This window comes from Falco biarmicus, chromosome 1 (genome assembly GCF_023638135.1).
Source record: "Falco biarmicus isolate bFalBia1 chromosome 1, bFalBia1.pri, whole genome shotgun sequence".
In the NCBI taxonomy this organism is placed as follows: Eukaryota; Metazoa; Chordata; class Aves; order Falconiformes; family Falconidae; genus Falco; species Falco biarmicus.
In genome coordinates this window covers 115,473,316-115,500,843 of record NC_079288.1, presented here as the reverse complement: position 1 = coordinate 115,500,843, position 27,528 = coordinate 115,473,316, and the positions used below count along the sequence as shown (strand labels likewise).

Below are 27,528 nucleotides of genomic sequence, written 5' to 3'. Positions count from 1 at the left end.
TCAGTCTAAGACTTTTATTCCAGTAGCTTTGTCTACAAAAATTGCATTTAATCACAGTGGCTTTATCCTTTAAGCAGAAGGCTGTGGTATGGCTTCTTGAAGCTCAGGAGCATCATTTTGCTTCTGCATTATTCCAGTTATTCCTAAGCCAGTAGAGGGGCAATAGGCTACATTTTTGTTGGAACGCTATTATAATTTGCTTTACACTGGGGGAAGGAGCATATGTTGCTTTGTGCCATGGGGTAGGAATGTTGTAATGCTGTTGATTTCCCTTTCAACATTTTTCCAAAGTTCTGCTTGAACAGAAGGCAGTCAGATACACTTTATAATTCACGCTTTCTGTACAAATTGTGTATAATATACATTATTTGGCCCCGATTTAGAATTATCACCATTCTGTGATGGCTGTAACAGCTCTTAGGAAAAATTTTCTAGTAGATGCACACTCATGCACATGCATATAACACAGTGGAGGGTCAGGAGAACAATGTCATACAAATCCATTATTCATTATAAGTTTTTTCATTAAGATAATACCAACAAGATGAGATTATTTAGCTGTTCTGTTCTTTATTAGTCCCTAAGAATCCTTGTCCATTTGAACACCTGTGGCACAGCCTTTCACAGGGACTTTGCCGGCCACCTGCAAGTGCTTAGAGAGGAGCTTTACCATAGCCTGAATTGCTCACGACTTGTACAAGAGTGTTCTCTCAAACCACCACGCGCGTTGTTACGCCATTCCCACATGCCCCTGCTCAGACAGAACAACGCAGAAAGACTACAGCAAGCTGCATGAAGTTTGGTAGGAACAGGGCCCAGCATCCCCAAAGCAGGAGCTACCACTTCGATCAATGATGGTAACTTCAACCAGTGTTATTTTGATTTTCATGCTATAAATTACCTATTGCTACTACTTGCAAATAGGTTTTGTTCTCAAAGCAGGAGCCTTAAAAATGTTTACTCTTGGATATTATCGTGCAAGGAAGGGTAGCATCTAAAATGTTTATGCAGGGGGAAAATTAGATCTTGTACAGCCAAATGCCCTATGCTTACAATTGTAAATCCAAACCTGGCAGCAAACAAGGTTGTTATTTTCCCTGTGACCCGATGTAAAAATACTAGCAGGTAATTTTCATAAGATTTTAACTTAGTTAAAACCTTTTACTTAAATTTTAGCCAGGAATGTTACAATGTTATAATTATGCAGCAAAGTCTGAACAAAAAGTAAGAAATCAATGTACAGAATAAGACAACTAAGACCTAGAATGAGTTCTGACATGGTTTCAGTTAAGTTTACTGTTTCTATTAGCACATAGATTTATTACATGCTGGGTGGTGCTTTGACAGTTATTACTGGATGCTACTTTCTAAAGCAGGGACGTTAATCATAGAAGCATCTCTTTAACCAACTTAAACAGTATTAGGTTGTCTGTTGCAGCATTGAATACTGGTCCTAAGGAGCAGTGTGTGGTATGAAAAACTGCACAATTTCTTTTATGTCTCCAAGGAAGAGTATAAGGTTTCACATGGGAATCAGCTGGTTGATTGCCACAAATATTTCCATTAAACTTTTCAAAGGCTTCAGCACTGCTTACTGGGAAAAAGAAAAAAGAATCTGGTTTAGAGGATGCAACAATAAATGATGTTTAGCATCAGACGATTCATCAGGTCTGTTTCATTGCAAACATTCAAAGCACTCTGTAAATTTGACTGCAGGTTATCACTTCAGTGAATTACAGCATATAAACACAACTGCCGCATAAATCACACTTATCTGATGGCTTGTAAAAACTTGCTCTGCTACCAACAACAAAGCCCAATTTCAAGGAATCCCTCATCTTCAGCCCTGTCGTTCAGGTATAAATGAGTTCCCCTGCACGCTGGACACATTCCACTAAGCCTTACTTCTACAAATAGTTACTTGCTTAACTTTAAGCATGAGGTAAACCAATTGTGTTTGCCGAGATTACTGATATAAGTAGCTGCATAGCAATGTTAATTTGGGGCCAACAGTCACACACAGTAGAACTGCTGTACTCTGAAAAAAAGGGGAACAATTGTATTTTCTTACTCAGGCTTGCTTTCAGCATCAGTTCAAGGTTTATCTGAGGAATTCATCCATTACTACTACTTCTATTCCTTCACCAAATAATTAGTATTTTGTTTTAAGGTTAACTGGATACTGATTTGATTCTCACATCAACATTCTTTTGGTTTTGTTTGTTTGATTTTTGCTTTGAATTCCTTAAAAAGTATGTGTTTTAATGCAAACTTAAAAGTTGTGGTCTGTACTCTGAAGTGTTTACAATAAAAACATACACTAAAAAAAAGTAAAAATATCTCCTGACTGGGAATGCATGGTTGCTCAACTTGTTAACTGGAGAAAGTAAGCCAGCAATCTTCCAGCACTAAGTAGTAAAATATTTTATAAACCTGTTTTCCTCCCAACAAGATCACATTGGAACTCAGTAAGAAACCCTTTTTGTAAGCTTTTAATGCTACAGTCATAAAAAGTAATTTTTTTTGTCAAAAAGAGGCCAAGCAGTTTAAGCAGAATTCAGTAGACCTGTATTCTGGTAGCAGATTCATCTATTTTTCACCTGCGTTCAAACTGTTCCATCAAAAGGGCTTCCTCCAGCTTGCCCTCCCTCCCACTCCCACTGCTTTCAGTTACTGCCTCTGCCTTCATTAATTAGATTGGCTGTATTGGGCGTTTGTTGCCCAAATCAAATTCTGCAATAACAGTGCAACAATCTGTAGGGTTGCAGATGTTTACAGGAGGAGATTCCTAACTACTGCTTTCTCTATATCACTGCATTTATGTGCCCTAGAATGGGGAGAATTTCTTGGTAACTTATTTTTTTCTGATGTGCTATTCTCAGGTACCCCTAGCTTTCACTTTGAGCAAAAAGTTTTGAGAGGCAAACCCTTGCAACTTTTCTGTACATCTCACCCACATTCATTAAATATCTGTTCCCCTTTACACCATTATTCTCACTAAACCACATTATTTCTGTTTGGTAGAGGAACATATCTTACTCCAGCATTTATAAATTATTTTATAATTGTGGGGTTAGCTTTGCTTTGATACATTTTTTTTTTACTTTTGAATGCTAAGACAACATTGGAAAAAGACCATGCAGTTTAAGAACAATATTTACCTCTTATCACCAGAAGATAAGAGGCATTACCTTATTTTATTTTGCAGTGGATGATGGAATAAGCAAACATACATTTGTGAAGGCCTTGGAACACAATGATGAGGTTGTATAACTGCATTTAGAATATATGTTTTGAGGATGCAATGAAAAATAACTTTATTTGCTCCGTTGTCTTCTCCTCTTGCATTGGTGTGCCAGGACTTAGCGTATGAATTGTTAACCAGCAGCAAAAATAATTTTGAGAATTCCTGACCAGGGAAGTCGATTTGCTCAGCTTTCAGTTGTTTCTATTCCAGTTAATATCTTTTCTACCAAGATTCATGTTCATATTTCAGCCAAACTTTTTATTCCCTCAGGTTTCTGTCACCATCTTACAGTCCATTTTGGAAAGGGGAGTCACAGGGAATAGCAAAATAGTAAGAACATTGTGGACAAAGTATTTTATTCTATAAATAAGCAAGATACTAGAAAAATATTAAGAATATTATATTTAATATTTTTCATTAACTCAAAGTGCAGAGAGACTAGTCATGAAAAAACATGTCTAAAAAAAACAGTCCAGAAGGTTACAACCTCATCGTGTTTACACTGAGGATAACAAGAGAAGGGTCACTTGTACAGGACAATAATCCAGAAGTCCAGCATCTCTGTAATTTAAACCAATGCCCAAAGTACGCTTTTTGCCTAGAAGAAAGCTACAACAGTTGGGTCTTTATCCAGTTTGCATGAGACTAAGATAAAGCCATAAATAAATACCCAGTGTGACAACTGATATAGAAACGTTTTGCTCCCTAGCCTCTAAAAGATGCCAGCAATGGTACTTGTTGGGAGCAGAACACCATCAGAATGCATGTGCAGACTTACCACATGCTGCAACTGCCACTGAGAAAAAAAGAAAGGTGAAGAGTGGGAAACCGCATGTTGCAATTGTCTGTGTACCTTTAGTGCTCATTAGCAACTTCTTCAGGTGTCTTCTCCTCCACAGAAACTGAAAATGGAGATAAAACACCAATGAGAAACATTGGAAACAACTTACTCAAAGACGAACAATCCAGTAAGTTCTTTCCTTTAGTCCAAAGGATCCTTTGGACTAAAAGGATACAATTTACAAAGTCACATTAGGCATGCAGACATTTTCCCTTTTAGCTTTTCTAATTGTAAAAGAGTTTAGAGGCCAAACTTCTAAACTCCTTTGAAAATCTCCCCAGTGACGATTTTAACACACATTTTTATTTGCATTTAATTATATCGTCCAACTTCAATAGCAATATAAGATTGTTCATAGCTGCATTGAAACACTGCAAGGTTTATAAATATCACATGCTCTATATTTCTCTTTAAAGCAATATAATTTACAAAATTCTATCTTTCAAATTAGGTCAGATATTAAAAAAGTGTGTTACAACCCATGCAGTACAAGGGAGAATTTCTTGTTCTAATGAACTTTGCAACTAGCCACTTAGCAGGGCAGTGAGCTCAAGACACCGCTGCGATCCAATTTAGCGATACCTACTTCTACTACGTGGCTTATCATTCCAAAATTAATTTTTCGGCTAACACTATGATGCCAAACACAGTCATCACGAGCAGCCACACTGCATCACTTGAGTTCTGCATGCTCTTGCAGCCAGTTCAGCGCAAACAGCCATTAGTGCTTTTCAGAGACAAAACATTTCAGACCCAGCTGTACTCCTGCACCTTCTGAAGTTTGCCCCGACTCCTCAGCATCAATGTCCTCACTCCTTGAGGATGTGTCAGAAATTTCTTGAGCTGCTGAGGCTACTCCTTCCTTGACACTGTCTAAGTTTTCCTCATGGGTAGAAGAAGCTGCAACATCCAAGACTTCACTCACAGTTTCTATGAATCAAATTGGAGAGAATCGTCTTGTCTTTCCATTCACCAGCAGAAATTAGGGAAAGCAGTGAAGGCTCACAAAGCACGAAGTACCTGCCTAACATACATGTGTGAAGTAACTGAAGACAACAGGATCTATCAGATTATTAATTTTATCATGCAAACAAAATTTTGCGAGTGGAATTCTGGGGAAGGTCTGACTTTTCCCATCCCTGGGGCAGAAAACTACAAACATGAGCTATTTTTATGTCTTTAGACAAAGGTAAGTATTCTCTAACATGTACATTCTCTCGCAGATACCCTAATTTTATTTTCTTATTTCTGTACAACTATTAAAATGGTAAATTTGGATTAGATATTAGGGAGAAATTCTTTGCTGTGAGGGCAGTGAGGCACTGTCCCAGGTTGCCCAGAGCAGCTGTGGGTGCCCCATCCCTGGCAGTGCTCAAGGCCAGGCTGGACAGGGCTGGGAACAACCTGGGCTGGTGGAAGGTGTCCCTGCCCATGGCAGCGGGAGCGAAACCAGATAGTCTTTAAGGTCCCTTCCAGCCCAAACCATTCTATGATTAATAATGTGCAAGATAGTAATGGTAAACTTCCCATGGAAATAATCCTAGTTTGATCCATACCATAGGACACTACACGTAGACCCCACGTAACCTTGCAAAGACATCACAGGTAGTTTTGACATAGAAATATCCTAACATCAGGTGGAAGGTTCAGGCTGTGGTTCCAGTGTAGCGGGATTGCCAACTAGCCATTGTTCAATACTCCTTAAGGATAAAGCAATCTATCTTCACAAAAACTTCGTGATAGGTAATGTGTATCTATACAGATAACACTCTGCAGGGAGACTGAGCACATCATCCAGTGGTTACATATTAAATGGTACTTGAGTAAATTCTCTCTTACCAGCTTCTTCTAACCTTCCTGTTGGAGGTCTCCATCATCACACACCTTAACTGCTCGGCAGGGTAAGGTTTGCAGGGACTGTTGTTATAAATGGTGTCCTATACTAAGCTACATGTATACTAAATACAGCTAACTAAACAGCTTCATCAGAAGTTCAAAATAGGAGTTTTATAGAGCTAACATCCCAATGCCTTTCTCCAAGCATCAGCTTGCAGCTACTTAAATACAACATATTCTGAAGATCAACTATTCCACTTTATTTTGCAGAACATTAACTGAAGTTTGAAGAAGCAACAGGAAAGAAAAATCGGGAATTGCTGCCTTTGTCTTTATAGGGAACAGCTATGCAATAAAACCAGTACATTTGAAATTCCGAACATTAGACATTTTATAGCTAGCATCACTTGATGTCATGCAATATATTTGCTATAGTAACAAGCTGCTGGTTTTGAGTTTGCAACATCAAACATTCCATTTATATTACCAAAAAGGTTCTCCCTGGCTTATAGTATTTCATCTTCCCAATTTTTGTTTCTTTTTTGTGATGTTTCAGTGTTCTAATTTCTTTTGCACTAAGAAGAGTAGATCAGTAAGCAAGTTAGAGGGACCGACATCAACTTCCCTGCTTTTTAATAAAACCTCATTTCCTTTCAATGGGAATTGTGTTGATTTGTCACCTGCAGGAATATCTGCCTTGAAAACAAATGCTAATACTAATACCACTTGTACTAAATTATTTCTCTCTGGTCTGAATTATTCTTTATAGCTATCAGAAAGGCAATCTACTGCAACAAAACATGGATTCCTCCCACATGTCCATCCAGGTCTCTGCAGAGTAGCTGTCACTCCCTAAAAGACAAAGGGCCTGGTTGCAACAGGCGTGTTTTTGAAAACCTGTGTCTGTACATACGAGTGACTGTCCTTGGTTACTGCAGAAAACTCCAGCTGGTACTTTCATGCAAGTGGCTTTCACCCTCATTCCTTGAGCACACGTGGCTAGAGTTTCATAGGACCCATCCTCCTGCTGCCACAGCCTTAGTGCTCTTTTCAAGAAGAGAAAGCTGGCAGTAGCACGCAGCCCAAGCACTCTTGCTCATGGCAGCACCAGCCACGGCAGCTTGTACCCAGTCATTATCCATGCTTTAAGGTCCAGCAAAGGTTCAGACTGGTCCATGAAGATCATTTTGGCATCAGTTTTTTGGCCTATTGCAACTACAACAAGCTATCCAAGTGTCTTTTGCTGCTTGCAGCATCATGAAAATAAGAACCAGTCTATAACCATTAAGGCCATTTTGAGCATTAATGTGAGATACCAAAACAAATCTCCGTGTATTTTTTGGTGGTTCGTATATAGCTTGGTCTTGGAACAAATGCTCTGTATCCCATTCACAAGGTCAACATGTTTTTCTCTGCCCTAGGGAACTGCTGTGATCCCAGGGCAACACCAGAGGAATGATGACCTGGCAAGCTGAAGTCCCCTGCCTCTTTCAGAATCAGGACTGCCACATGGCCCCTTCTCTGCAGGGAATACCAGAGACACTGCCCGAGTACCTTGCATCCTCTCCTACTGATCAGCTGGTAGCACAAAGCATTACAAAGTTTAGGAACTTCTTTTTGTTTCCCTGGATGTTAAATTTAATCTAAGTGCTACTTCCCCCTCACCCCTTTTTTTTAATCTGCATGCATTTCATATTTTTTCAGTCCAGCTTAATCTCTTGCAGTTGTTGCATGTGAAATCCTGCAGTAATACCCTATTTCATAAAAGAGATTTTAATCTATGCGTGGTGCAATGATGACTCATTTTCCTTAATCCTTGGAAGAAGGATTTGACTTTCCTGTCTGTTCAATTCTTGCAAAGTTGTTGATAAGCCTGTTGTGAAACTCTACAGCAATTAATAGATGCAACTGAAATGACTTCCAACTTTTGTTAGTTCAAATACTAAAAAAAATAATCTTATTTTTTCAAAATAGAGTTGTAGAGGAGTTACAGCATCTTAATTGGTTCTGTGTTGTTTTCTGAATGAGGATTGGTTTGGAATTGTGAAGTCCCCGTATTTCCTTTTGCAGCAATGACTACAACCCACTTTGTCTATTTATGCCAGCTTTCTTACAATTTCTACAGGCTTTGACTGAACAAAATAACCTGCATTGTTCAACTGCAATGAAGACACATGGTATTTAAGTGCTGTTGGTATTAGGTTTTCTGCTGAATGCCCAGCTACTTTATTATCGATATTACACAATGTTACTTCAGCTCCTTAAGATCTTTGACAAAACACCCACTCCCAGCTTTCCAGCCAAATTTGTCTCAATCAAATGATTCACCCTGACCCATACAATTTAAAATCTGCCAAAAATGGGAATGTTCTTGATTATTTAGTTTCTTCTTAGATTTACAGAAGTGGGTTGGTTGGGGTTTTTTCTTAATTCTGTAGCTGGGACACAAGTCCCAACATCATTCATCAATAGCACTGGAATTAAATGGTTTCATAATTTTACTGTTCATTGAGTGAAGTGTCAGGTCCCATCCTGTCCCCATCTTAGTAGGATATATTACTCTACAGAAGCTATATGCTTCACAGTTTCATACATGGTAGCAAAATCTCAGCCTTTGTGCATAATATTATTTTTCCTGAAAAACTGGTATTTATTTTTCTTGTGCTCCTTCACCAGGCATTTGTCAATTTTAAGTTTTCCCCTGGGATAAGCAGCTGCATCCCAGTATTAGTGGCTACAGTTTTCTTTCATTTTGCTAGGCATTTGTATATACTGTCACACCTACAGATCCGAATTAGGAGCTTAACTTCCTTGTGATTTCAACAAAAGGTAATACAATAGAACTTCAGGCCTCAGAGAAATCAAACTAATCATGTGTACTAACATTAGGAAAGTGGTTAGGCTTTGCATACTGCATCAACAGCTGTTTTGAAAGCATTCAAAGGGATTTTAACACACCAAGGATTTTGAGGACAAACACCCTCAGGCTAGTTAGACCCCTGACATAATTTCCACTACACAACCACCAGTACATCACTCAACATCTGGGTAATATCCATCTCTTAATACTGAACCCTAACAAAAATATTGCCTGCTTCTGCCCAGAATAGCTATATGCACTCTCCAGTGGCCTTCAGCTCCCCTGCTTTACAAGATATTCTGAGAAATACATCCCTCCAAACTGCACACGCAGGAACAGAACATGATGGGGCAAGCACCTGCAGCACATTACATACGCACCAAACGCAGTACCAAACCATTTATGTTATGAAAACACATCTGTTTTGAGTTGAGTGAATACAGAAAAGGAAATTTATTTTACAGACAAAAGGAAATTAGGTTTGTGGGTTTAAACTTCTTTTATTTTTAAATAAGGCAGCAGCATTAGGAAGCTCCAGTAGCTTGTTAGCACAATACCCAGCATCTAGTTCCACCTAGAAACGTAACTTTTAGGAAACTATCCTTACCATGTCAGTGGAGAGAAAAAAGAAAAAAATAAATAAAGAGGAAAAAAAAGCTGCTTCCTGTACAAAGCAGTTATTCCTGCAGTCTTTAAAGACCCAATTTCTACTCTCACAAGTGCTACAGTTGTGAGAGTGCAGGACTCTACATTTCTGTGCATTCACAGTAGAACATAAACCAGCCCAAATCCAGGGCACTTCTGCATTCTCATGATGGTCAATTGAATTGTCTGAATATTAGTGAGCTCAGCATTCCCCCAGCAGAACAGAGAAGCACAATAAGCAGGGACTTGCTTGCCCTGACTGACTCATCTGTGCTCCAGCCAATAATAAAAAATAACCCCACACATACAGATTGACTTTCTCCTGCTGATAATAAAAACCCCCAACACAAAACCCCATGCACACAGACTGACCTTCAGAACCCAGACCCTACTGCTTCCATAGCGGCTTCCCCCAAATCTTTCAAGCATTTAAAACAAGCTTTCCAACTTCCCTGGGGGATTTTTTAATGCAGAATCAGCTTGGATTTTTGTTTGGAATGCAAAGCTCTAGTCCAAAATTAAACCAGCTCACATTGGCAGTCATGTCATAGCGCTGGGGAAACAAGATAGTATAGGATGATCTTGAAGCAGGCAGGTGAAAAAGAGGTATGGAGAGAACTGAGTTGGCGCGGATGATGGCTAAGTGGAATCTGAAATCTGCCAACAACTTGGTTCTCGCAAGAATTTTTGTAGAAGCTACTGTTTCCGATAGCATTTCTACAGGGCATATCTCGTCAGGCTTCAGTGTTCAGTGTTCACAAAGCTGGATTTCCCCAGCTGTGTTTCATACCACTTACCATGTGTGAAAGCTAACAAAGTAAGCTGCCAATTCTCCAATGCATATGTATTATTCCATATGTCAGCTTTCATTGACCACAATGCAACAGGATATATGAGATCAAGAAGAAGAAGAAACAAATAATTGACTTCTTTACACGTCTACAGCCACGTCAGCATTGCTAAGAGGAGTTAAGCCAACAAGTCAAGAGTAAGTTCTGCTCCTGTCTAAGCAAGCTTGGGCTACTCTGGGAGCAAGGAACCTTTCCCTTTGTTAGAACACTGAGGTTTCTTTAGTGCTAATTTAAACTACTGCTTTAAAGCTTAGAGCAGACCTTCAGAAAAATCAGTCTTGTTAATGTGAGGGTTAGGTCTCCACACTTCCACTGAAGCAGCAGCTAGTTAGCAACTAATTGTTAGGAAAACAAACAAAACTCATTTTACATACAGAAAGAAATTATTCCAAGAAGGAAAGAACTGCTTTCCTCTCTCCCCGTGCAGGTGAAGCACTTTACCTTGTGAAAGAAATATATATTTCTCTTAACATGTTAAAACACAGGAAGCTGTCTCTCATAGAACAGCATTAAAAGAAGGAAAAGTCCCAATTTTTTTAAAAAGTGTGGAGGCACTCCTGGAATTCGGAATTTCACTCCTACAGCAAGTTTTACCACCTTTGGCCAGTCAACTCAGCACTGCTGCAAATGCTCTCCTTGTTCAGGGTGATTTTGTGTTGAAATCTTTTTATTATCTATTGATACCAATTTCTAGATGATCAATACAAATAGCCTAATTAAACTAACTTGTACGTTATATTTTTAAATTTTACTGGACTTCACGGTTTTACCTTGTATTTTTAAGTAGCTTTGTAAGTATGTTTTCCTTATTTACAATACATATGAGAAGGCAGCTGTTCCAGATATTTTTAAAATTAAAGCCATATTCAATTTTTCCCTTGCTTGGGGGGAGGTGGGAATTTCTACACCCTCTCTCAGGATGGAAGTTTCATAACAAGATCATGCACGATAACCACAGCCTTCTCAAGAGTACAGCCTATATTTTTTTTCCAGTTTCGCATTTCCTTACTAATACACTTAAAATTATCATATTTTTATTCTAATCCTAATTCTTTGATTCATTTTAAAATAGGTATTTCCTAGTTAGAAATAACAACAACAAAAAAATCTGAACAAGCACTGACTGGTTACCTGCAATTTTCAAAAGATATTTAAATATATACTTTCCTGAGTGAAGTATTTCATGTAAAGCAGTATCCTTCATATCATGAATTTTCTTTTTATGCAGTCAAGATGAGGCTGATATCTTGTAATGCAGAAATTCAGGATCAATTACTTTAAAAAATATTATTTGCAGAAGAATTTGGCTTTATAAAGCTAAAATAATACAAGTAAGCCAGCATAATACAAATGGAATTTGCCTGGAGCACACAAACCAAAGCTGGAGTACAAAACAAAGCTTTGATATTTCAAGCTGCCTATAACATAACCAAGTCCAATTTAATTGTGAAAACAGAAACAATATTTCATTTAGTCTTTTAGAGAACAATCATCCCAGAATGTGATGCTTTTGTTTACATAAAGCTTCTCCTCAGTAAGGTCCCCTGAGGGTCTCGGGACGTCCCCTTAAACGTGAGGATAGGCAGAACAGAATATTCCCTATTCCTTTTCATAGTTTAAAGACCTGCTAATGGAAAACTGATAGTAGAATAGAATTCACTTTTTAAAAGTCAAATTCTGCCATCCTTGAAAAATAACTCAAGAATGTATTTGAGAGAGGCTGCAAAACAGAGCACAAGAGGCGGGGGTACCTGGCTCCCTCGCATCTAATCCAGGGTAGAACACAGCAGCTGCAGTAAGAAACTGCGACTCCCCTTAAGACCACCTTCACATATTCTGGTTCCATCATCAACTTTAAAGAAAATGGAAAAGAAGTTCACTCAACAATGGCTTCTGTTTTCATTCCTGAGGTGGTGGTGACAGCCAAGGTCCCCTTTCTTCCTTTCATCAGAAGCCACCTGCCACCCCACGTATGGCTGACTTGGGTTCAGCATCTCCTCCCACCACTTACAGGGGTTCAAACCACCCTCAGCCACATCAGCAATACAAAGAGAGGGAAATAATAACCACCAAGTCATTTGGGGACAAAATAGGCAAGTCTGTGCATAAGTCCCTGTAAAGTGAGCAAGTGCTTCAGGTTCCTTTGGCCAGGAAGACGCAGCGATCTCGGCATGGAGGGCTTGGACATACCCACCTGGGACATCCCAAGCACCAGGAATGTCACTCAGGACTACCTGAAATGCTCTCTCTCTGCTCACTGGCAGTTCAGTTACCATTTAAGATTACAACCAGCTAGAGAACGGTATCCATCTCTTCAGAAAGGAAAAACACTTAACACTTAAACATTGGGCTTAAAAAGGAAAAAAATCTACCAGATGGTTAACCACAGACCACCTCCTCTCCCTGACACTGTGAATTCAGCACTTGAGCTCAGATACGAAAAAATAAACCTCTCAGCTCTACATGCTAAACCAAATCAGGGAACTAACAATTCTTTAGAAAAACAACTGCTATTTTTCAGTCTGATCAGTTCCTTGAATGCAAAGGACAGCAACTCATGGCTGGCAACTGCCAAAGCCCAGGCGGACCTCAAGAAATTGTTTGCAGAACTGCCCTGGCCCAACGACTCTGTTGAAAGCAGCCTCAGCCCTCCCTGCCTAGCAATACCCTCGCCTCCTGCGCCCACAGGCGTCGGGAATTCTCTCCCTTTGGCATGTCAGCTATTTCATAAATTAAACCTGAACCAGAGGCTCAGAGCCCAAGGTCTTTGAGAAACTGATGAACAAAGGAAGGCTGGGATTTCTAATAATCCTGCCACTGTAAAAATACGGCAGCTTTTTCTTTTTGCAAGCCATCCATAAGTAATCCAGATAAAAATCCATGGGGTCCAGCCGAGAGCCTAAACCATGGTGTAATGAAGCACGTTTTTAAGAAAAAAAAATTTTTTTACACTGCATACAGCAAGAAAAGAAAGGAATTCAACCAACTAAACATTTTACAGGTTGGTTGTGCCTAATGTAAGTTACTAGTTCCTCAAAAAAGCCTCATCAGTTCATACTAATGACCAGAAGACTAACTTCAAGAGAGCTTATTCCACAATGGATGATTAAAAGAGGATTCAGAGATGCCGGTAATCGTAAGAATGAAAGCATAACAGTGCATACCACATTAATCCAGAATAGTTTATAATACCTCATATATTTTCAAGTATATCAGTTTATATTCTGTAACAAGAATTTGTAGCAATGAGAAGCAATTCACATTGTGGTTGGTTGGTTGGTTTAAACATCTAACCACTGATTGGAATGGATCACGAGGAAAACTAGTGCAAGTTGACATAAACAGCATATATGAAAATGTACTAATAATTTTATGTATGAAATCCTCCAGAAGTTCTAAAAAAACCACAACTTTTCATTAAAATACTTTATACACTCTTCATACAAAGTAATGCACCAAGTTTTACCCACTTACATTGTTTTCAAAGAAGCAACCTAAGTTCGGCATGTTGTTTTTTGAAAAGAATGTTTCTCTCCGCAATGACAAACGCTGCCCAAAAATTAATATAAAAATCCCCACCATTACCATTCTGGTTTGAACTTCCACCACACAAGAACAGAAAAGAGTCCCTGCTGCCATTTTCCCTGAAGCAGGACACTAATAGTATTCCTCTGCATGCTGTATTTAAAGATTTTTTTCAAATAACACAGGTAATACTACTCAAGGTAAACGCCAACAGTTTTTGTTCACCAAAGTGAGTTCTTGCTTACCGATTTAAAGAAATAAAGTTTTTCTAGGATCTTTTTTAGGTCTCAATGAGTTATAAATGTTTTATTAGTAAAAAGCAGCAAATCTGTTTTCTCCTTAATAGTGTCAGCCATTTAGGCATTATTCACTTTATGTCCTTTTACCAGCTTTAATGTTTTTTTGAGAAGCTACTTGTCCCCTCGTTCTACAATAGACAAATAAGACAACAATTAATTAATGTAGCTGTCCCTCACTTAATTGTTTGCACTCTTAGCTGGGAAGTTCTACGTTTTTTTCCATTTTACTGGACTCTTCCTCCCCAGCCCAGTGCACGCTGTAAAATTCTCTTTTCAACTAAGCTCATCAAAACCAGTCTCCCTATTTACAACTCGTGCCTTCAGGTGCTCACAACTTTTACAGAAGTCTTTTCTAAATATTGTTCATATTCTTCCCACAGAGATTTTCCTGTTATGCTGTGATGACTCGTCTACAAGCTTAGTTTCAGGAAGGAAAAACAGGAGGAAGAGAGAAGAGACCAGCGTCCAGTATGTGGCAATCAGAGAGATAAAAAAATTAGCGCAGCAGCTCAAGGGACAGATAAAGAAAGTGGCAAAAGTGAAGCAGAAACATCCAACAGAAGTTCCAGAGATGTGGATACTTCCCCAGTAGGATAATATTCACGTAATTCAATTTTCTACAGCCTAATTTAGCTATCTTAGTCTACCACAATCAATGAAGAGAAAAAAAATCCTCTAAAAGAAGATTCAGAATAGAAAACCTTTATTACAGTTGGTAATTAAGCACAGACCTTGTCAGATGATATACTTTCCCTGATTCTGTCTTCTGTTAGGCCAGTCTACACCTAGAGACACATTTCATGCCATGACATTACACGTATGAAAACGGCCACTAATAGGCCTGTTATGCTTCTGACATACACAAGCAAGGCTGAGAAGAAGAAGAAAAAAAAGTGGTTGTTTTCACGAGGTCCAACTGTGAGCAAGTAGTATAACCATAAGGGATCAGGTCTGTCCAGCCCTACCCACACTGCATCTTACCCAGCACCTACAGCTGTAAAGAGCTGCAGGTTGCACAGCTTTTCCTCCTCCTTCCATCTCATACAAACAGATGACTGGAAGGATGTATTTGTCCTACTGAGCAACATCATTCTGAAAGCCTCTGAAGAAGTATGAGCAATTGCAAATCACTTTGAGGACTTTTCAGCAATTTTCAAAATACTCCCAGCGTCAGAGCATTTCAACAAGCACCCAGATTTTGGTAACTTACCAGGCAAAAACAATATACCTCAGTCATGTCGGGTGGTTTTATCTGCTTGGCATCATTACGTGATCAGGTCAGCAAAAGTCCTGCCCAGAAAGCAGGAACTCCTGTCCAGTGCAGCCTGTATTTGTTTCTCTAGGCTGCAGACAACTGGCATTGTAATGCCATCCAATGCTTAACATGGAAAACACTGGCACATTCACACACTAATCCTCCCCAAACCTCATTACTCGTTCCAACGGTGTTTGAAATAACAGAGAAGACCACACCCTTTAATACTTCGAAAATTAGAAAAGAACCCACACTACAGAAGTCAGGAGTCCAAGAAAGCATGGGTTTGGGCTAACTGCTTTTTTGCTATTCCAGTTGATAATGCTAAAACCTCAAGCCTCAGTACTAGAGCTGGAGAAAAGTTTATAGCAGCAATAAAAAACTAAAAGTCACAGCCAATCTGTGCATTTTATAGCATTTGTTCTATCTGAAGAAAAACTGATATTAATTTATGGTCCCGAGCCACAGAGTACACTAGAAGGAGAACTGCAGGGAACTTACCAGCATCAGGCAGTACCCAAGAGTGACAGTGCAATAGCTCAAGTAATAAAAAGGTACAGAAAAATACAATTTAGAGGAAGCTAAAACCTTGGGAACAGAGTAACATGGCATAGGACTTTTTTCGGCAACAGTATTTCAAAGAATTCCAGATACCAGTAGCAGGTTCTAAGTTGCTTAAATTGAGGCAAGGAGAAAATTTCCACCAGGTACAATTGTAATTAACTTCTTAAAATTGAAATTATCCTGATTAAGTATTAAGTACCTACCTCCAAGGTTGAGGGTTTGGGGTTTTTTGTTGTTTGGTTTGGGGATTTTTTTTGCACATCCATGTATAATCACACATTCATGTTATCTGTATACATACACATCTGTGTATACTGGAACTAGAGACAAACATCCATGGTCTTGCACTTCCAAACATATTACAGAATGCCTTATAGATTAAAAGAAACAATTTGAAAAAGCAGAGTTTTACTGGTAACAATAAAAATACTTGCACCTTCATCTGTAGAAGTAACATCAAGCTACCAAAAAAATAATAAAGATTATTTAAATAAGTATACTTTTTCTAAGTAAGCCTACATTTTCCTGGGCAGTTGTGAAAGAAAAAATCCTTCTCTACCTCAGTAAAAATGGAGATAACACTTTTTTCTTCCTCTAAATGGAGAGAATACAAGGGATAAAGATGGTTAAATACAAAACTGAAAGGTATTTCCAGAAGGTTTTCAATTATAAAATTACTTTTTTTAAAAGCACAAGTAACTGTTGACTGCAGGCAAACACTCAACAAAGCGGTACATAGAGAGCAGAGAACTTCTGAATCAAAATGCCATCATCTTGTATTTTAAGTATTATGCCAGTGGAAACTAACTTTTACACAGCTTAAAGGGATACCTGTTTAAGCCTGTGCCTGCAAGACCCCGTGCTGCTTCCTAAACCCTTCACGAGGTCAAGAGCCAGAGGCCCCTGTCAATTCCTTGGAGACGCGAGGGAAGGAGCGCTGCAGCAGCCATGCTGTTCTCCTGGGGTCTGGAGGAGAGGAGCGGTGAGCTGGCAGCCCGAGCCCCTGCAGCCTCCCAGGGCAGGACGGGACCCAGGCCCCGTGGGGAACCTCATGGAACCGCTTATGAAATCCCCAGGGCTCGCCCTGGACTTCGGCACGCCTGTTACAAACAGTTATTTACAAGTCTTCACCGGTGACCAGTGGCACGAGAGAACTGTTCTCAGAAGCAAGTCCGAACATCCCAGAAACGTCAAAGAGATCAGGCAACGGCTATACTGGGGAGAACACTCCCCTGCTTTAGAAACCAGTAATTACTGAGAGGAAGTACAACTTTTCTTGCTTGATATGAAATGCTTTAGCTAATATGTGATATCCTGATAAGAGGCTGGAAGGAAGAAACAACATGCAGAAGTTTCTCAACAATTTTATATCCCAGAGTTTTGTTTCTGCCAGCTTTACCACACAGCAAAGAACAACTACCGCAGCAAGACACAGGACACCTGAAACAACCCTCAGATACCCTTATAAATATCAGTATAGCAGAAGTGTTGTTCTAGTGCTGTTTTTTTTCAGCAAGTATGTTGCCAGAGAAAACAGATCTAAGAAATCAGTAACTTTTAAATAGCACATCCACTTCCAGCCAACACCAGCAGCAACTAACAGTTAAAATACATGCTTCCTCTTATAAAATAATGACCACTAACTACATGAAGTCACCATGTCTAATTAGACCCTCGGACTTTATCCACTTATGCACAACATTTCTCAGGAATAGCTGTTTCTTCTTCAATAGAGTGGCAGGAATATTTATGATATGGAAGATCTTACACCCTATCCGACAGTTATCAAATATTCTTAAATAAGCATTGTGAATGGAATATTCAGCCACTTCTAGATACAAGCAAGTGCTTACTCCCTAATGTGCAAGTTTGCAATTGCTCTGTAGAGCAAGAGGTGACTACTGTAAGACATTGTAAAACTTATCTCTTAACATCTATAATTCACTAACCGTAACGTATACCGGAATACTTCCTTTCTAAATTAAATGGTCTGAACATTCCATAGAAATGGAAATTTTTAAGGCTTTAGGTATTTAAACTACTACCTTAAAGCATTTATATATATATATATATATAAAAATATATAAACCCTAATAGTGACTACAAATATACTTACTTGTACTTTTTAATAGGTATATTACTTTTAGCACATTAGACCAAGTATTGTTTTAAAATCTTATTTGTAGTGGATTGTTTTGCAGAGAAGCACAGGAGCTATTCACACATGAATTAAAATCCCATTCATACCTAGACCTTTCACTAAAGTCAGCCATTTGAAGTGCTGCACCATTTCTAAAGTTCATCTCTTAACAAGGCAATTAAGATGCACCCATTCTTCACTGGAGTCACCAAGGAAAAAAGTGAAAATTCTGAAATCTGCTCAAACCTTTCAAGATCCTACGATAACCTCCTGTGGACTAGCAGGCAAAAATACTTTTCACCTCAGCTTGACCTGTGTTTTAGATATATTCTCTCAAGTAGATGTTTGTTTTCTCAAAGCAAATCAAACACAGGTGTGCAGTATAGATTCCATGTTTGAGTCAAGCTGAAAACCACTTCAGTGATTTTCAGACTTGCTACAGCCACACTGAAGTCTCCCCTTTCACAACAGGAATCAAGAGTGAAGTTTCTCTTTCATAATAGGTTGGCAAGTTTTGTTGTCGTTGTTTGTTTTTTAATGGAAGACACCAGATGCAAATGTTTGCTGCTTTCCTATTGACTGAGAAATTGCAATTGCTTTATGTGTGTCACTTCCAACTTAAGCTGAACAAATCAAGAGGTAAGAGGATAAGCCATTGCTCTATCCTTACAGGTTAATAATAATAAAAAAAGTGCTAAAAAATAATCAAGTTAAATTATACTCCTGTAGTTTGTGCAACTTATGGATAGGTTTGCACTTGTTTTATTCTGATTTTTTAAAAAGCACAGTAAACCAAAATACTTCAAATGCCCTGACAGTTCAAAATACTGAATGTGTAGCCACTAATTGATTTAAGTGTTTAATACCAATTGGACGACTTATTGAATTTTGAAATTTTTAGCCTAGCATATCCTTAACACTGAGATCATGACAACACTTTGGTTGCTATGCAAGATTCTGTTGAAGTTACGTTAACAGAACAGCTATAATTATTTAGTGTGAATATCTTAGGAATGGCCAGTGAAATATGGTGTTTAGATTCCTTAACAAACTCTTAAGAACGAGGTCACTGAAGCAACTGTTTAACTGATCATATTACATGCTCTCCTTAATATAAGATCTTAAAGAAGAAAACCAGAATGGAGTAGTAAAATAGTCTTTTCATTCTACTCGTTCTAGACAATAACTCTGGTGCCACAGGCAACAGGCTTTTAGAGACACTGATTTAATAAACTTAATTACGTTATGCTCATGGTATGTCAACACCTGAATTAGTTTTCACTGCAGGACAGACTCCATTAGGAATACCGATGTTTGTTCTTAATGTTCTGTAGTAAGAGGCAGAGTTTTAGAACGCACAACACACACGCGCACAAACCACATTCATAAGTTAACCTTGCACTGTAGCACCTTCTGAATCAGCAGCAACTTCCAAATTAGCAGCAGCTTCCTGCTGTGCTTCCTCTACAGCAGGGGATGCATCTGGAGCCGGCAAGTCATTCTCCCCTCCAGTTTCTGGGGATACCCCAGCACTTTCATCCTGTGCTGCAGGTCCAGCACTGTTGTCCTGTGCTGTAGGTCCAGCAGCAGCTACTGCATCAGCCTCTTCTGTGGCTATCTCTGCTTCAGTGACTTCAGCCGTCTCTTCTTCATCACCTTTTAAGGATTTATTTAATACAATAAAGAGAGTAAAGTGCATGCATGCAACAGAAATTCACCAACTACCTTTTACCATCATCACCATCTAAATTTAAAATGGGAAACTAAGCTTTGAGATCTGAACGCACAAAGTAATCAATAATTAACACACCCCACCCCCCCTTTGTCTAATGTGGCACCAGAAAGATGTTTACAAGATGAGGAAACCATATTCTTAATTACCGAGTTTCATAACTGGTTCAGTGTAAAAAGAAGAGAAACTGTGGCTTAAAGCAAGTGACTGCAAGAGGTGGGAGTGCAGGGAAGGATAAAAGAGGACCCCACCAAGTGTTGCTGCAAACCCCCTCTGCTGAAAGGGCCAGTGATCATGCACTCACGGGTGTCAGAGGGAGGAGGATTCTTGCCCCGTTCGCACCCAGCAGTGGAATTACCACACTGGCAGTAAGACATTTGCTACCATACCTAGAAGCTCTTCTGGAGTTTATTATCCATCAGGCTCACAGCTTAGAAGCTCTGCAAGCCAAGATGCGCCTTCAGTTTGTGCAGTTATTTTCGAGGTGGCTAACTTGGCCGGCAACAGCTACAGGAATGCCAAGCTCAACAAGCGATTAATTTTCAGAAGGGTTTTGTGCCATCTTGTAGCTCCACGCTGCCACAGGTACACGACCATCCCTATTCACCCCACTCTCTTGAAAGCTATACTGAATGCACCGTGGCCCCTGCAAGAGCCATAGCGCTCAAGGAAGACAGGTAGGTTCTGTGGGGCAGATTAAAACAGGGGACCCTTACTGAAACTAGGCATATATAAGTAAGAAAATAACTTGCTCATTGCAGATGGTCAGCCTTCACTTTACTAAAGATACGACCGCTTATGACTGACCATTTTCTTTTTTACAAGTCCCAGTTGCTTTTCAAAGACTTGCCTACACTGCTGTGGGTTGGACTCATTTAGAATTTGAAAAATCCAGTGTTTCCCAAACATGCATTACTTCAAACTCAGCTGAGACAAGTCATCAAAAAATAACAGCACAAAGCAACAAAGATGCACAATCACCATGCAAACATGCACTAAGATCAAGTTAACAAAAGTTATATACCAAGTGTTCATTGCAAGTTTACCACTAGAACCAAATCACCATGTGAAAAAACATAGCTGTAAACGAAGTTTGTAATACAGTGTAAACTAAGTGAGAATAGAAAAGAAAGAGCTTAAAGAGACATAGTCAGAATTTTATTCTTTCGTATCTGTTTAAAAACTAAACAGATCAGTTTTAATCCCTAGATGCCTTATGCTAGCGCAAGCCCATCTTTTTGTGTTCAGGTTTAAACGCAAATCTATTCATTGCTCAGTAAAAATCAAAGCTTTGTATTATGCAACCTGATCATGTCCCTTTAAGAGAATGCTATATTTAGAAGAAACTAAAATTGATTACACAAAGAACAGACTAACAGCCAAGCTCAGCATTCAGTACACTTTATTGGACAGTCAAATATAGAGTGCATTCATTCAGGACAGCCAGCTCCTCAATCTCAGAACTGCCTTCCACAAAGCAGGTTCAGTAATAAGCTCAATATGGTTTGGCCTTGCAAACATAGGCAATTCTTTTAAAGTCTCACAAGAATAGAGTTTTACAATAGAAGGTATAAAGTCATCCCAAGGTAGGCTGCAAGGTACGCAATGGTGAACGACTGTCCTTTGTTTGTATTTAACTTCCTCGGGTTTGGAAAGAGATTTCCCTTGTATTTTAGTCTGGAAAGTGTAAAAGCAGAGTATAGATTAGAAAGATTGAATCAGCTTGCATCAAGTTAAAAAGAAAAGTCATTGATAAAAGTGAAGGAAATCAGGAACAAGTTTAAAGGAGACACACAAATGGAAGACAAAACTCAGTATTTGCTAAATAAGCAAGCAGAATGTTCGGCAAGGCAAACATCATTTTACAGTTCAAATGATGTCCCAGATTTCCTACTGCTACTTCAACTCAGGCTTCTGCCAGGGGCTTTTTTAAACCCCTCCCTAAATTTGAGAGTAGCTTTCACTTCAGAAGAGCTACAGAAAATTTGCTATTAGATCTCTTTTTAAACTTGTGACATCATTAATTAAAATACCATTAACTATCATTTCAACCCTCTAATAAACAAATAAGCATAGAATAGCATGTGATTATTTCTCATGTTTTGACAGCCTTGTTTGCTACATGCAGTTCTTTCTAACAGACACTTGGAGTTTGGGCATAAGGGGAGAATTTTCCTCAGGTTGAAAAATCACAAAAATCATTTGTATCCGGACAGTCTGTCTCTGATCAGCTGCTCCCTGCTATTAAGTTCTTCCAGCTAGAAAGTTCTTCTCTTACCATAGGGCATGTAGCAAATATGCCATGAATGTGCTCTTTGGCACGCTGCTTTTCTATCTACTACTTCATATTGTTACCTGCACTGTCGTACAGCTTATTCGAAGCTTGATTTTACGTGACCCTAAAAAAATATTGAGATTACCTTGAGAACAGAATTTTTGATTGCTCTTATCAGCAAGGCTTACTGTGAAAAAGTATAAGGACTAACTGAATCTAAAGAACGTGTGGGGAAAGAAGCTGCCCTGGCACCTCTGGGAAAAGCAATACTATGGTAACACTCTGTGACAAGATACACACAAAAACGGGACTATGCAGGGAACAGGAAAAAAAGGGGAGGAAGAGAGATATTAATTCTTTGGAGAAAGCACAGAGGATTCCATGGGAAAAGTAAGAACAGAAACCTCTTTTCGGAGGATACAGTTGGGAGCAAAGAAGGATTTAAAAAAAGAGCTGATTCAACAGTAGATTGTATTGTGAATTGGAGTTAGCTACTCAGAAGTCCAATTGTAAACTCTGGGTTGAGCACTTAATTCAGAAGTCCAATAGCGAAAATAATAAAGGAAATAAGTTTCAACTGCGGTCACTGTGTGGCCTAGAAATGTTTTGGACTTCTTACTATCAACAACAAGGGAGGCAGCAATTATCTGCCATTGGTTGTGACATTTATGTAAATTACTAAGCAATGCAAGGCATCAGATTATGGGATGTCTGGAGAGTACCCTAACTCAGAATTAAGTGAGTTACAGAGCACTGAGTGCTCTAACCCCAGTCTCAGGCTACCCTGGTAAAGCCTTCAGTGGGTCAACAGCACCACTGACTCTGCGGGTATCCCACTCAAACATTTTGGTAGACTAGGGTTAAAACTCAGTACCTTGCAGAAGTGAACCTTAAGAGAAAAGAGAAAATACACTGACATCATTTTGAGCGCCTTGGAAGGTTTGCTTAATGCTTTCACATCTACCGTGTTCTTCTGACTGTCAGCCAGAATGTAACCAGTGTAACCCTTATTTCTTCCCTGAAGAGCAGACAACTAGGTCACTGGGAGAAAATATCTGCCTTGGTCCTGGTTAGATTTTTTTTTTTATTTTAGCGACAAGGAAGGACTGCAGTAAAATTGTGGCCAAATTCTCAGCATTTAAAGAATTAAGTTTAAAAATTGTATCGCTTCCAGCTGCTCAAGAGAAAGGAAATTAGGTGTTTTGCCATTTTACATCTTAAAACCTGTAACCTTAAAGTTCTAAAACCAAAGCACGTGTGGTGGAACTTCAAGACTAACAACTTCAAAAGAAATAATTTTAGAGGTAGACAATTCAAAGCATGTTCTCACATTGAAAAGAAAATTTAAACTCAGCATACTTTATTCAAATCTGGGTTTTGTGTGCATGCAAATATATTAAATCAATTCTCTAGATGTCAGCATCAGTAAAAATAAGAAAGAACTTCAAGTGCTATGGCTTCATAAATTATTTATTTTTTAAATAACAACTAAATAAAAATAAAAACATCCTTAAGAAGTCATTTTTTCTAATTGCTTTTCCTAGCAAGGCCATGCTTGCCAAAGTTCTATCTTTTATATTAATGCTGCTGTAACACTAATTGATGTAGACAGAGACAACATTCCATTACAAGCATTTGAACTAACATGGTCTAATTATTTAAGCATGAAGAGCTAAGTAAGGATTTGCCATATAGTTAGGTGGTGGCAATTTTGATTTAATCCTAAATTAAAAAGAATTAAAAATCAAAATTGTGGGACAAGAAATGTGTCCAATTTACAATATTTTTTAAAAACATTGTTTTTTTCCTATTGTGTTCCCTGATGGCAGGTGGCCTGCAGCCAAACTGTTGACTGAGGAAAAGGTAGTTATCTCTTTCCCCCCAACAAACAAAAGAACAAAACTGATTTTGACAGCATTATGTATTTAGTCAAGTTTCATTAAGCTACCAGTAAATCAAATGCAAATATCCAATATACAACTGTTAAACCATTGTTCACACATCAACTCTTTCCATCCAAAGAGACTCCCGCAGGTTGATCACAGGCCAGATTCATGGCCTAAACATTAAGACCATTCCCAAAATTTGTGCAGAAGTAGCTTCGTAACAGAACACTGCACAACCACCTCTGCCTTAGTCCCACTCAGCGAGCTCAGAAAAGGACTTGGACAGGGTTATGGCCTGATTAGACAAGCTAGGAATCCGTTCCAGATCCTCATGTACCCAGGGAACAAGCGAGAACAGCTCAACTCACCCTTGCTTGACCAAGTTTTGTTTTTCCGCCCCTCAGCTCTCTCATGAAGAATATTCATATGTTCAATATAATTGCTGCGGGATGAACTGACTGTTCTGTAGGCCTGAAAAGAAATTATACCTAAACTTAGTGCTATATCCCTACAAAGTTGGCAAACAAAAAGAGGGGAGAGGGAGAGAAGAGTTTTTAAGCAAGTGCTACCGCTCATCTTAAAAGGCATACTAAATTACGCTAAGCAAGGCTAAAAAAATAATAAATTAAATCTGTTTTGCTACACTAATACATTTATACATTTCGTATTTCTCCATTGTTAGAAAGCAAATACAATATACGCTGCAGCTTTCAAAGTGTTTCAGGAACCGAACACAGTATTTTAAAAGACAATTAGTCAGAATATAAAACAAAAAACAAAAAACAAAAACTCTGGTAAAAAGCTGACAGCAAGAGCTTTTGTTATTCCCCCAGATATGCAATCACATAATTTTAATATTTTGAACAAGCAGAAGCTACTTACCATTCAAGAGGATTATTTTGTGGGAGAGGGAAACATGTACCTCTCTGGGATGTGCTAGTCACTATCTCAGATCTTGGGGGGTGGTGGAAGGAAGCTATGAAATGGCTTTAGGGACATGAAGCATAAAGTCTCGTACACTTAGATGCAGGGAAGAAAATGATTACTGAAAAGCTTGACAAAAGCAGATGTTTACAAAACTTTTAACATGCTTTCTCTAACTAACTACTATTCTTATCTTTCTTTGTACCCCAAGTAACCCCAATAATTTTCCCCTTGCAGCTCCAGACAGCTTACTTCACATCTGCCTTGCCCGCTGAGATATTCCTAATGTTTGTGGTTGACAAGAAGAGACAAGGGGTTCGATGTAAGTGCCCTTCTCCATCTTTGGACACATTGATATCAGCGACAGCAAAACAGGCAAGCAATCGGCGTGCAGTTTCACTAGTTCTCTTCAACTAATTTTTCAGACTGTATTTAATGATATGCTACGACATTCACATTCTATTGACTGCGTCTTGACCATATTCTGTAACCCAGAACACACCGTACACCATGCCAACTGAGCAAGCACAAACAGGTTTGTTCCCAAACACTTACATAGTATAAACCACCAAAAGCAGCAACACCAGCAAGGAGATAGTAAATCATGGTCTCCCCGGAAGAGCCAGGAACACTCCCAGATGACATCTGGCGAAGAGGTGCTATAAAAACCATCATTGAAAATGATGTAAAGCGCTGCTAAAATACGATCACAAAATCTGAACTTTGTATGGGAAAGGGTAATTTAAAAAGGTGTAACAAAACAGAGGTACAGCTTAGCAATCTTTAGTACAACTGAGTAACACAGGGTGTGGTGCCTAACTGAACAAAGTACTTGGTTGAGCTCTTCCTAAGAGTGTAAAATTTTCTGCCTATGAATTTCTTCAACTATGCTGTCTGCCTGTTGGCTTCCAAGTACTGGGTGCAGTCTATATAGACTAAGGAACTACCTAAGGAATGTTAAGAAAAAGGAATGTAAAAAAGTTCCTGCCTAAGGTACGTAGAAGAATTAATCTGTCCTTATTCCATCTCGCTGCGGTCTTGATCAGGAGAAGTAACAAAACCTCTTCAGTTTAATAACAGAGCGTGTTAAGAAAAAGCCTTTTCCTTCAAATCTGCATTCCTTCATCCCAAAAGAGATGACCGACATTAAGATAATGCCCGTAACCTCAAGTATTGGCCAACAGGGTACAGAGGCAGGCAGGATGACACAATTTTATCCCTGATTGAATGCATATTCGCTATAATAGCAATGTTAGCCATTTATTTTTTGTTCACCGTTTCTCTAGTTTGATGCTTGCTATAGCCTTGGATTCTTCTGTACCTCTCAGAAAGAGACGCATGGAAAACAGATGTAATTCTGTTCACCAACAAAGCTTTCAGCTGAATTTCATGACTTCATCCCAGGCGAACAGCACAGATGACAAGCGCCTTACTGAAAGAGTGCTTATGTTTAATAACATAAAATGGCTCCGAGCATCGCCGTGTGTAGCTGCAAAAATAGGCTCAACCTCAAAACATTGCCATCGTGTGCTGGATTACGTTTAGCATCATCTGTCTCATGACGCACTTCAGGATCCTCTTCAGCAGCCAGGCACCCCGATGGATCCGTGTACGTTTCTGTACAGGCTCGGCAGTAGTTTCCCACGCACACCTTCCCCTCAGCGGCTGCACCTCACCGGTGGGAGAGCGCCCAGGCCGCCCGCAGCCCCCCAGCGCGGCCAGGCGGGCTGAGCCCGGTTACACAACCCGGGACGCGCCAGAAGCCATGGCTGCCACACCGGGCTGACTCACGCCGCCCCCCCGGGGGCAGCCCCCGGCGGCGAGCAGCCCCCCGCGGCGAGCAGCCCCCCGCGGGCACCGCCGCTCCGACGGCCCCCCCAAGGCGCTCCGCACCCGCAGTGTTTCCCGCGGGGGCTGGAGCCGACTCGCCGGCGGCCCCTCGCTGCGGGGGGCGGGGGCGACACCCGTCCGCCACCGAGCCTGCACCCCTGCAGCGGGGCGGCGGGCGGGGACGGCCCCTCCGCTGCCCCCAAGGGCGATCCCGCCCCGGGGGGGGGGGGGGGGCAGGGGCTCCCCGCCGGTCGGTCCCCAGGCAGCCGGCTCCCCGCGATGCCCGAGCAGCCGCGCCCGACCCCCGCCCGCCCGCCGCCGCGCGCTGCAACCGGCAGCGCCAACGGCCGGCCCCGCGCGCGCGCCCCCCGGCCCGCGACCTTCACGCGTATGTCCGCCCGTCCCCCCCCACCGCCGCCTCGCGCCACCCCCCCGTCCCCTCCCGCCCCGCCTCGCGCGTCCTCCCCGCCGTCCCGTTGACCTCTACCCGAGCCGCGCTCCCCGGCGGCCCCCGCGTACCCCGCTGCTTGAGGCGGCTGGCGGCAGAAGGAGCCCGGCTCAGGCGAGAGGCCAGCGCCTGCGAGGCGGCCCTGCAGAAATACATGGCGGCGGCCGGGAGCGGAGCGGGCACCGGAGCGGGCACCGGGGGCTGCCTGACCGCGCGGGGCTGCGGCCGCGGCACAAGACACCGATACCCGGCGTGTCCCCGCTGAGGGCTGCGCGGCGGGGCGGGGCCAGCGCGGCGGGGCGGGGCCAGCGTCAGCTCCGCCCCGCCTCCAGCCCCGCCCCGCCGCACCTGGCGTCGCTGCCGGGCTCGG

The 27,528-nt window shown here is 40.5% G+C and overlaps 1 protein-coding gene across 3 annotated transcripts; it reads right to left on the bottom strand.

Annotated features, from left to right (window-relative positions):
• MGARP (mitochondria localized glutamic acid rich protein) lies at window positions 1–27,447 on the bottom strand. Of its 3 annotated transcripts, none has more exons than XR_008819000.1 (7): window positions 27,230–27,447; window positions 25,436–25,539; window positions 24,325–24,427; window positions 19,459–19,719; window positions 4,860–5,018; window positions 4,026–4,149; window positions 1–1,594 (listed from the first exon to the last, which is right to left on the bottom strand). XR_008819000.1 is itself a non-coding variant. In XM_056321919.1 (7 exons), exons 1-6 carry the CDS (start codon window positions 27,312–27,314, stop codon window positions 4,103–4,105), a joined length of 759 nt encoding a protein of 252 aa, XP_056177894.1. In that variant the 5' UTR covers window positions 27,315–27,447; the 3' UTR covers window positions 1–1,594; window positions 4,101–4,102. The 3 variants fall into 3 exon arrangements, 2 of the variants coding, with proteins under 2 accessions (XP_056177894.1, XP_056177905.1); XM_056321919.1 differs by having other exon boundaries at window positions 4,101–4,149; XM_056321930.1 differs by having other exon boundaries at window positions 4,101–4,149; window positions 19,474–19,719.
• Window positions 27,448–27,528: the final 81 nt, after the last annotated feature.

What these genes read in the sequence shown, in the direction of transcription:
- MGARP (XM_056321919.1), bottom strand. Translation starts at nt 27,314, where the DNA reads ATGTATTTCTGCAGGGCCGCCTCGCAGGCGCTGGCCTCTCGCCTGAGC. An exon ending in CAGCCGCCTCAAGCAGCGGG is followed by an intron (nt 25,540 to 27,229) that starts GTACGCGGGGGC and finishes TGGTTTTTATAG; the next exon opens with CACCTCTTCGCCAGATGTCA. An exon ending in CTTTTGGTGGTTTATACTAT is followed by an intron (nt 24,428 to 25,435) that starts GTAAGTGTTTGG and finishes ATTTCTTTTCAG; the next exon opens with GCCTACAGAACAGTCAGTTC.